General features: G+C 57.3%; 1 protein-coding gene across 4 annotated transcripts in view; it reads left to right on the forward strand.

Moving 5' to 3' along the window:
• Positions 1 to 6513, forward strand: part of CTTN (cortactin) — a 28098-nt gene extending 21585 nt beyond the window's left edge. For all 4 annotated transcript variants that reach the window (XM_065937969.1, XM_065937973.1, XM_065937971.1 and 1 more), the window contains 6 exons: positions 2 to 71; positions 706 to 854; positions 2387 to 2476; positions 3883 to 4024; positions 4702 to 4773; positions 5489 to 6513. In XM_065937969.1, the coding sequence (XP_065794041.1) occupies positions 2 to 71; positions 706 to 854; positions 2387 to 2476; positions 3883 to 4024; positions 4702 to 4773; positions 5489 to 5625 (660 nt within the window). In that variant the 3' untranslated portion in view covers positions 5626 to 6513. The remainder of the gene's footprint in view (position 1; positions 72 to 705; positions 855 to 2386; positions 2477 to 3882; positions 4025 to 4701; positions 4774 to 5488) is intronic.
• Positions 6514 to 10419: the final 3906 nt, after the last annotated feature.

A 10419-nucleotide genomic window follows, 5' to 3' on the forward strand; every position in this document is an offset into this window, starting at 1 on the left:
GAATGCCTCCACCTTTGAGGACGTTGCCGCGGTGTCCTCGTCTTACCAGAAGACTGTCCCTGTTGAAGCAGGTGAGTCCTGGCAAACCCCCGGCAGTCCTCAGGACTTTCCTAGAAGTTCCATGCCTTGCGGTGTTCCAGCACGGAGCCGAGGGCAAGTGGAGGGCTGACAGGAGCCGGTGGAGCGTTAATGGAGAACCTGGTTATCTGTGGGTTTGGAGGACGGCAAGTGATTGCCCATTGTAATCAAAATTCAGGGAGAACCCTGTCTCAGGAAGTGTCAGATCAGCCTGCATCTCACCTAGTTGCAGGTGTTTTCCCTGGAGGCCCCACGGCCCGTCCGCTGGGGTCCTCGAGGGGTGCCCGGCCCTCCCGTTTTGTCACAGGAAACGTGACAGGGGTGAAGCTCAGTCATTGCTTCTGACGATCCGATCGAGGACCTCCCTAGGGACATAGCGTCCTCGTAAGTGTCTGGTGCTAAAGCATGTAGTGTTGTTTGGAGCATGAGAATGTTCCAGATGCAGGGCTCTGTGCCCACCTTCCCACTGCACATGTAGCAGACACAGCAGGAAGGCTCATTCCTGGCGGAGGCTGGGCTGGCAGCCAAGGGGGCGCGTCCCCGCTCAGCCAGTGCCTAAGGTCCCCCGGGCCAGCTTGGTGTGGGGGAGACGGCGTTACTCTGGGTAAGTCTCTCCTTCCTTTGTAGTGAACAGCAAAACAAGTAACATCAGAGCGAACTTTGAAAACCTGGCGAAGGAGAAAGAACAGGAGGACCGGCGGAAGGCCGAGGCGGAGCGGGCGCAGAGGATGGCCCAGGAGCGGCAGGAGCAGGAGGAGGCACGGCGGCAGCTGGACGTGAGTGCGGGCGGCGCCGGGGGCCTGGGAGCCCGCGGGCCCTGGGTGCGGCTCGCTCATGTCTCCAGTTCATGGGGTCATCATAGGCACAGTGCCTTCTCGCACTGACGGTTTCAGCCTCACAGGTGGCCCAGGCTCTTGTCCCCGGACGCTGGACAGCTGACCCGCCTGACAGCCGTGTTGACACAGCCCAGGGTGACAGGCAGCCCGCATCCACACATCTCCCTGGCAGTCTGTCCCCACCATGCCCCTGGGGAGCCCGTCACCTCCTTGGGTGGAAGGTGGGGGCACAGGAGAAGTCCCCGTGCAGGAGTGGGTCTGCGGGCTCTTGCCGTTGCTTCTGGAGCCTGGCTCTGCAGGTTGCTCTGTGATTCTTTGTAGACTTTTTCCACAAGGGAAAGTAGAGATGGGAGCCATGAGAGGTGAGAAGGATGGGGCGGCCCTTCTACCCCTAAAACTCTTCTGGGTGGACTGATGATGGCGCTGTGCCAGTCTGTCACCCCCCAGTCGGGCGGCTGGAGGCAGATCAGCTCAGGGAGCCGCGGCCACGTCCTCGCCCGGGAAGTGGGTGTGTGAAAACCCTTGACTCTGGTGGTGAGGAAGCGCAGAATCTGTAGTAATGCTTGTGGTGTCTTACAGATCGTAAAGCTTTACTTAAACCCACAGACATTTCTTCCCTGAGTTGGTGGTTGGGGCTCTGAAAACCCCATTGGGGGAGGGGGAGGGGCAGGCAGGGGCCATGCACTGGCAAGGAGTGCTGGGTGGGGATTCCAGACGCCCTGACGCATGCTTTGTCACGGATAACCGCCAACTCTTAATTTCCGTGTATGGTTCCTTAACTGCCAGGAACCTTAAAGCTCTCTCCTTCAGGTTTTAGTGGGCGTTGTTCTCCTTTGTTGTCGGCCCGCACGCTGAGGCGTTTTTCCTGGTAGCTTGGTCTCTTTTTATATAACACCTTCCTTTTCATGACTCGAGAGTGTAATCCCTGAGATCTGATCAGAAAGATGCAGAGAAGTTGGAAGACTTGAGAGGTTTCTGGTGGTGGTTGTCCCTCCTTTTTGCTTTTGAGGGTCTCTTGCTGTCCCTTCTGCCGTGTCGTCCCTCACTGCACCCAGCCCCGTCCTGCCTTCTTGCCCGCCTCCCCCGTGTGAGCCCCCTCAGCACAGCATCGGTCGCCCCAGCGCTCTCTGGGCTGTGAGCGGCGCTCCAGAGGCAGGACACAGACCGCATGCATCTGAGTGCTCCGTCTGGTGGGCAGGGGGCCACAGATGCCTGACCTCCAGGTCTTGGGAGTGAGCATGCCCCTGGGAGGGAATGTCTGTTTTCAGCCCTTCAAGGACACACGCTGCCTGGGGCGTGTTCGTCGCAGGTGGTTCCAGCACCTGGAGGACTTGTGACCGACCTGGTAGTGCAGATGACCTTGGCTTCAAAGCAGACGCGCCCTTGAAGCCTGTCTGCTCCCGTCTCTGCTGCTTCCTCTGGCGGCAAGTGGCCTGAGGACGTGCTGAAGGCCGTGTCTCTCTGCCTTTCAGGAGCAGGCCCGGGCCCAGAAGCCCACGCCGCCCGCGTCCCCCACACCCCAGCCGGCTCAGGAGAGGCCAGCATCGAGCCCTGTCTACGAGGTTGGTGTTGTCATGGTTTGCCAGTGATGCTCTGACTCCTGGAGACAGTCCAGTGCCCTGTGGATTGGGTCTCGCCCTGCGCTTGTCGGGGACCCAGAGAGCAGTCCTGCTGTGTGTGGGGTGTGCACCCCCTCGAACTCCCCCTGCCCCACCACGTCTCCTGACACGCGGGAGCCAGAAGTCTGCTGCCCTTTGCCTGCCTCTCTCTGCCGGCCACTCCTCAGCTCCTCTCTCCCTCGGCCCTTTCTGCAGAGTCCTTGGTCCCCGGGACCTGCTCCTTTGACCCTTGGTCACTGAGCGACCTCCATACCCCTGGCCAAAGGCCCGTGCGGCCCCTCTCCCAGAGCAGCTGGGCCCCCACCATCCACACCCACACCCTTGAGCCCGAGTCCCCGCTCTGCCCCTCCTGTTCACCCGCCCGTCTTGGCTCGTCACCTCAGACGGCACCTCTCAGCGGTCACTCAGAGTCCCAGGCGCACACACTGGCTTGACTCAGGAAACATAAAGGAGTCGGGGGTGGGAGAGCCGTGGGCGGGGCTGGCCGGGCGGGTGGGATTTTATAACTAATCCCGTGGAAAGGGCCCTGTGCAGGCCACGCCCCGCTCCCACGTGTCCCAGAGCTGGGCCAGCCTGCCTGAACCACCCAATGGGTCGGGGGGAGACTGCCCCCGCCCCACTGACCTGCTCAGGGTGACCCCCCAGCACAGTGGCTCCCCGCCCTCCCGTCTGCCCCTGTGGCTTCTGGGGGACGCTGCCAGCAAGAGTCCGTGGCTGCTTTGTTCAGCCCTGAGGGGCTCCCGTGTCTGGCCGAGGTGCAGCCCTCCTCTCCATGGCCCCCAGAGGGGCTCTCCCGCCTGCTGCACCCCTGCCAACCTCTGGCTCTTCCTGCAGCTGCTCCAGCTGGGCACCGTGCTGCTCTGACCTGTGAGGGAGCCCCAGGCACGGCCTGGTTGGGCTGGTGGTCGGCTTGAGGCTGTCGGCAGAGCACCCTGTGTTCTCGTGCGTGGCTTGGTCCGTCCCATGCCTCACCTCCACAGCGTTGGAGGGGATGGGACCCACCATGCGCAGGTTCCTCCGCTTTGGCTGGAGGGCTGGGGTGCTGCCCTGGAGCTGTTGTCAGAGCCTCAGAGGGCTGGGGGCTCTGGGGCTTTGGGGTGCCTTGGTGGTCTGGGCCTGAAGCAGAGCAGGCCAGGCCTGCCCCAGGAGCGCGCATCTCTTGTGGCCAGCAGATCCTTAGTGATGGTGGGTCTCAGGGTCGAGGTGAGAGGGGATCTTGGGGAGGGGCCCCGTCAGGACGTTAGTGGGTGACCCACCACCCCCGGTGTCTGTCCCGTCTTGGCCGGGCTGCTGGGTTTCCGCGTGGCTCTGGGCGGTGGGGCCACGGGAACTTGCCCTTGACTCCCCAGGACGCGGCTCCGTTCCGGGCTGAGCCGAGCTCCAGCACCGAGCCTGAGCTGGGCTACAGCGTGGAGACCACAGGGTACACGGAGGCCTACGTCTCGGAGGCCGTCTACGAAAGCACGGAGGCGCCGGGCCACTATCAAGCAGGTGCGGGCTCTCCTGCGTCACGCCCCCTCCGCTGCTTTTCCTCTGAAGACCTCCCCTTTCCTGCGGGCTGAGCTGTCCCACCTCTGCTGTGGCCCCGCGCCCGGGGGCTTCCAGGGAGACCCCCGCCCGTGCGGGGGGAACTGAGGGGGTGGGCGTGGAGGAGGGTCTCCTGCTATTGTCTTCCCCGAGGGGAACCCGCAGTGTCTGGAGGTCACAAAGTGGAGGTCCCCGGCACCCTAAAGGTAGAGTGGGTGGATGAGCGTGGGGTTCCCTTGAACATGGGGCCCGTTCTCCCTCCGGGAGTGACATGGGAATCAGCACGAGAACCTGCCCAGGGCAGAGTGCTCCCCTCCCCTGAGCACGACAGCAGGTGTGATCAGCTGTCTCCCGCTCGCCGTTCATTTGTTCACGACATGGACATTTCCTGACAATAGTGCTGAATGTTTGAAATGTAAAAAATTATACCCTGACAACTGTCCCAGTCTCCACCGAGATGATCCCTCTGTGGGTTCGCTCCTCGGGTGGCTCCCCTTGTCAGTGGGAGGGGCTGGCGGCCCTCGGCGCCCTGGGGCTGCTGACTCCCGACACGCTCCTCCCGGACCTTGGGAAGGGCTGTCTGCCAGGAGTGAGCGTGGAGCTCTGGTTCTCTCTCAGACTCGGCCCTGGTTTTATTCTAGAGGAAGGTACCTACGATGAATACGAAAATGACCTTGGAATCACTGCCATCGCCCTCTACGACTACCAGGCTGGTGAGAAACCGCTGGCGGGCCAGAAGGAGAGTTGGTGGGGGTGTGGGACTGGGGGCTCCCAGGGACTCCTTTCTTGAGAGTTATGATTCTCAGAATGTTATTTACAGTTTTTAAGAATTTATATTTAAACAATTGCAAGGTTATAGAAAAGTTGCAGATACAATGCAGGGAATTCTGTATCTTCCTCAGTCCCATTCCACCTGGTCTGGGTTAGGGTTTGTTTTTTGGGTTTTTTTTGTGCTGAATCTTCTAGCTGTGCGTGCTTTCTTCAGTTGCGGGGAGTGGGGGCTGCTTTTCATTCTGACGTGAGGACTTCTCCTTGCTGCGGCTTCTCTTGTTGCAGAGTGTGGGCTCCAGGGCGCTCGGGCTTCAGTAGTGGGGGCATAGTTGTTTAGTTGTTCCACTCACGGCACGTGAAATCCTCCAGATAAGGTGTGCAGCCTGCCTTGGCAGACAGACACTCGCCCACTGCGCCACCGGGAAGTCCTGGCTTAGGGATGTGTATGAAGGGCTCTGTCGGGTCTCTGTAGCTGCCCATGTGCGTGCAGAGCCACCCTCACTGAGCAGGGGAGACCGGAACCCCTCTACCCCCGTGGATCCTGCACACCCTCCATGGGGGGCCGCCAGCTCGAGGGGCTGCTGGTGGGTCTTGCTCCTGGCGGTGGGCTGACCGGAGACACCGGGGGTGACCACTGCTCTCTGGCCTTCTCCCCAGCGGGTGACGACGAGATCTCCTTCGACCCTGATGACATCATCACCAACATCGAGATGATTGACGACGGCTGGTGGCGCGGGCTGTGCAAGGGCAGGTACGGGCTCTTCCCCGCCAACTACGTGGAGCTGCGGCAGTAGGCGCCTCGCCCCGCCATGGCCGCCTGGCCTGGCGCCTCCTGGGTGCGGAGGGGCGTGTACGCTCCTGCTTTTCTATTTAATACTTTTGCTGATGCTTTTGGAAATGTTTACGCCCCAGAACTTGCTAATATATTGTAATCATGTTCCTTGGAGGACTCGCTGATTGTTTTTATGCATTTAAGATATTTTCTTTTTTTGCCAAATCGACTGTGGCGTGGAGCCACTTCGGTGACCTTCAGTCCCGAGTGCGGGTTGTCTGTGCCCCGCTGTCGGGAGGCAGGACCACCCCTTGTGGTGGGGGCCTTGTCCTGAGGGTTTGGAGGAAGAGGGAAGGGCCTGATGGGAAGTTAGTGTTGCTGGAAAGCTCTAGAGATTACTGGAGCGTTCTGGTCGCGTGGAGGCGCTGCTCTCGTTGTGAAATCCTGCAGTGGTTGCTGGGTTTCGCAAAGCCCTGCCTTTCTTCTCTTGTCCTGGATGCTGTGGGAAGGCAGGTTCCTTCCCCCTGTGAACTGCAGAAATGCTTCCTATCAAGGGAGATGTACTCTTTCTGCCAAAATAGCATGTTAAATGACAGCAAAATGTAATGGATCGACTTGCCTGAGAATGTGAAGGGAATAGACATGAGCTCTCCTGGGCTGCGGTGGGGAGCCCGTCCCCTGGGAGGGGCTGGGAGGCCCGCTCAGCACCCTCCCGAGTGACCATGTGGAACCTCAGGTGTTGGGGCCTCAGTGACCGCAAGGGACACGTTTTCTTTCCTGAAGTGCATTTGCTTTACCAGAGTTAGGTTGGGTTTTATATGCAATCCTTGTATCTAAGTTTCTGTAGCACACCTCATAGGTATGGTTTTTTTAAATTAAATATTCAAAATAAACTTTTTTTGACCCACTTGCTGCCGAGTCACTCTACATGTGGTCACTTTATTCTCTGGTGGGGGCCGGCCTGGCTGTCAGCACCCAGCAGAGTAAAGCCTGCTCTGCTTTACTAAATTTTCAGAGAGCACCACTGTTTATCAGCTCCAGGCCAACCAGGTTCCCTTTTGAAGAGGCACACTTCTTAAAAGTTACTTTTTTTAGGAGTTGAAATGTTTTAACACTCGAATTGTCAATTATTTGCACAAGGATTCCATGCAAGATAGAAAATGCCATGTTTAAAACTCATTTCTGAATTATAGTTCTCAAAGTAAGTCAAGTGGTGGTTGCAAGGTAGCCAAAGGTAGCGTTTTCCTTGGGCCTAGTAAGCCCCGTTCCGGAAGGAGGACGGACGGGCCTGGGGGCAGGTCACGGGAGGACCTAGGTGGGGGTGGGGGGGAGAGTACGGTGTGGCCACGGGACGTGTTCCGATGACACGTCCTGGTCGCCCTGATCTGCTTTTGGTCCTGTCGGTTTCTGCTTTGGAGACCCCAGAGGGGCAGGGGCCCACTGTGCCCACCAGCCCCCCAGTTTCCAAGGCAGTAGGCAGGTCCCCCCTTGTGGGCAGCTCATATGGCCACTGAGAACCTTGAGTCTTATGCAAGATCGGCTCCCCCACCCCCAAGGCCCCTGTGCCTTCCCGGGCGAGCTGTGTCACAGAGCAACCAGCCGCTCTGAGGACCCTTGCCTGGCAGGCTGCCTTTTGTCTGCAAGCTAAAAATGGAGGAAGATTGCTGCTGAGTCAGCCAGGGTTGGTCCATGGTTAAAGTGGTGCTCTCTGAAAATTTAGGAATTGAGGAGTCGGCCCTGGCTGCCCCCCATCGTGTTCCTGTCTCCCTGGATCTGGCAGGAGCTGACCTGGGTCCTCTGGGCGTTCACAGGTGCTGGAGGTGGGGCTGGAAGCCTGGGTCACCTGCCAGGCCCCCCACAGAAGCTTCTGGCACTGCTGAGTTGCCTCATTGACCCCCTTCAAGCCCGAGGGTGACGCCAGTGCTCCGTGGACACTGGAGCTGCCTCTCGGCCGGCTCTGCTCACAGGATCCGGGTCTGGGCATGCCCAGCCCTCCTCCCATGGCAGGGGGGTGCTCGGGATGAGAGGCCCTGGTGCTGGAGGTTGGGCTGCCCTGCCCACAGCTGCCTGCAGGGGGCGCTGGTCCCGGAGAAATGGAGAAATGGTCTGGGGAGGTTTGCCCACAGTGGGGTGTGGGCAGACCGTGGGGAAGGCGGGGGTCAGTAGGAGCAGACGAGTCTTGGCCGTGTCTGTGTGTCCTGCTGTCCACAGAGCCTGGTGGGCAGGTGGGGGCTTTCAGAGAAAGACAGCCCATTCTGCTGGCCCGTCCACCAACACAGCACCTGCATGTTCTGTTACCTGTACTGCCTGGCTGACCAGTTTCTTCCACAGAAAACAGGAATAAAAAGCTGTCCTCTTACCTCCCAGACAGGGGCCCCCAGGGGTCATTCTCTGGACTCGAGTTTGGAGTGTTGTGCCAGGATACACCTTAAGGGTTCTCTGATGGGGAGACTGTGTGCATCTTAACACTAAGACATAACAGTTCATTTTAGAAGTTTGTTTTTCCCTAATCTTATCATCTCAGACCCACATTTTAAACTATTTTTTTTTCTTTCTATCACCCTTTTGGATATTTCTTTTGACCTGTCTGTTCTCCCCCGGGAAGACAAACTCTGCATGTACGACTGTAAAAATGACAGTAGAAGGGAACATAGGCAAATATGCAAATAGGCAGTAGGGATAGGTTGGGCAAGAAGCTTGTTCTCCCCACTGTCAGTTGTAATACTGCTTATTCAGTTACATTTAAAACCAACCAGGGGACTTCTCTGGTGCTCCAGTGCCTAAGACCAAGCTCCCAGTTTAGGGGGCCCGGGTTCAATCCCTGGTCAGGAACCTGGACCCCTGCCCCATGCCGAAACTAAAAATGATCCTGCCTGCCTCGACCAACAAAGATCTCGCAACTAAAGATCCTGCGTGCGGCCACACAGATCTCACATGCTACAGCTAAGAACTGGCGCAGCCAAATAAGTTTTTCAAATTTCTGAAGAAAAAAAACAATCATCCAGGAGAACTGAGTTACTGTTTGTGAACTGTAGAGATTTCCAGCTCACCGGCACTGTCTGAAGATTTAGTGTCAGTATTTTCTCTTTAATTAAACCTCCCGTTACAAACAGAAACACTGTCTCATGCGCCCTCCTCCAGGGGATCTTCCCAAGCCAGGGATGGAACCCAGGTCCTCCGCATTGCGGACGGATTCTTTACTGTCTGAGCCACCAGGGCAGCCCCCTCCCGGGTGGGCTGTGTGAAACGTGTCTGATAACCCTCGGGGGTGCAGAATACTGACCTCCCAAAGATGTCCATCTGCCAGTCCCAGGAGCCTGTGATTGTCACCCTACAGCCAAGGGCAAGTAAGGTCTCTAGTGGGCTGGCCTTGGTTGGGGGTTGTCCAGTGGGCCTCAGGTCATCCCAGGGGTCTTTAAATTGGAAGAGGGAGATAACAGACTTTAGAATCAGTGATGATGTGGGAAAGGACTCAATCTGCCAGTGCTGGCTTGGGAGGTGGAGGCAGGGGCCACGAGCCAAGGAATGGGGAAGCCTTTAGAAACCAGAAAAGGCAGAAAGGGACAGGTTCACCCCTGTAGCCTCCTGCGGGCAGGAGACCCGCCTACAAGTTGATCTTAGCTTCTGAGACCTCCCCCGGATCCTGACCTACAGACTCGTAAGGTCATACATAGACTTCTGTTGTTGGCCAGTAAGCTTGGGGTCATTTGTTATGGGAGCCACAGGGAGCTAATCTGCTGTCCATGGTGGGGGCGTGGGATGAAGTCCAGCTGTCTTTGAGGATTGGGGTCCCTGTTTTCTCTCCCCTCCTTCATGAGGCCCATATCAGGCTCCCAGAAGGTGCTGGATCAGTGGTCTGCTGCGGATGTAGTGACTGAGTGAGCGAGCCAAGCTGCTGTGGTGTGAACGTGAGAAGTGGCTTCAGGTCAAAAGCTGTGCCGCTCAGCCAGTGATTCTCAGAGGTGAAACCTTGACCTTGTGCCCATTAGGAGGCAGTCCCCATTTCCCTGTTTCTCCTGTCTGTAGTTAGGAATATAAGAGTGATAGCAGGAGCTCTGCCAGCTATTTTGGACTGTGAGGCGCTGTGAAGGTACTTTCGGGGGATGGCGGAGCAGAAAACGGAGCTTGAGTTCATCATGGAGCTGCCACACCAGTCTTGCCTGCCTCAGTACTTTTTTTTGTTTGTTTGTTTTGGATGAGACAGAGAGAGAAACCAGGGCAAAGAATGTTGCCCTCCATCCAGTCCTACAAGGACCAAATCATTAGTCCCTGCAGTTGCTGATGGACAGTGCACCCTGAGGAAATTGAGACAAAGAACAAGACAGAGTTCTCTGTGCTCTAGAAAAACAGGCCCCCTAGGTAGTTAGATGCCTCAGAGAAATTTTAATGAACCCAGATTCTTACATCTTCCCATACATAGGAAAAAAAAACAAACACTGAAATTATTAACTGAGATACCTGTTGCTCATGGCTAACAGTGACTTTTTGTGTTTTTATTTAAAAAATATTTTTGGCCTTGCCATGTGGCTTGAGGGATCTTAGGTCCTGGAGCAGGGATCAAGCGTGCGCCCCGGCAGTGAAAGCCGGGTCCCAACCTCTGGATCACTAGGGGGTTCCCAGCAGTGCGCTCCTATAAGCTGTAAAGTTGGCTTTGTGTATTCTCAAGTAAGTAAAGTCGCTCAGTCGTGTCTGACTCTTTGCGACCCCACGGACTGTAGCCTACCAGGCTCCTCCCTCCATGGGATTCTCCAGGCAAGAGTACTGGAGTGGGTTGCCATTTCCTCTCCAGGGGATCTTCCTGACCCAGGGATCGAGC

The sequence above is a fragment of the Muntiacus reevesi genome, chromosome 5 (assembly GCF_963930625.1).
Source record: "Muntiacus reevesi chromosome 5, mMunRee1.1, whole genome shotgun sequence".
Taxonomy (NCBI): Eukaryota; Metazoa; Chordata; class Mammalia; order Artiodactyla; family Cervidae; genus Muntiacus; species Muntiacus reevesi.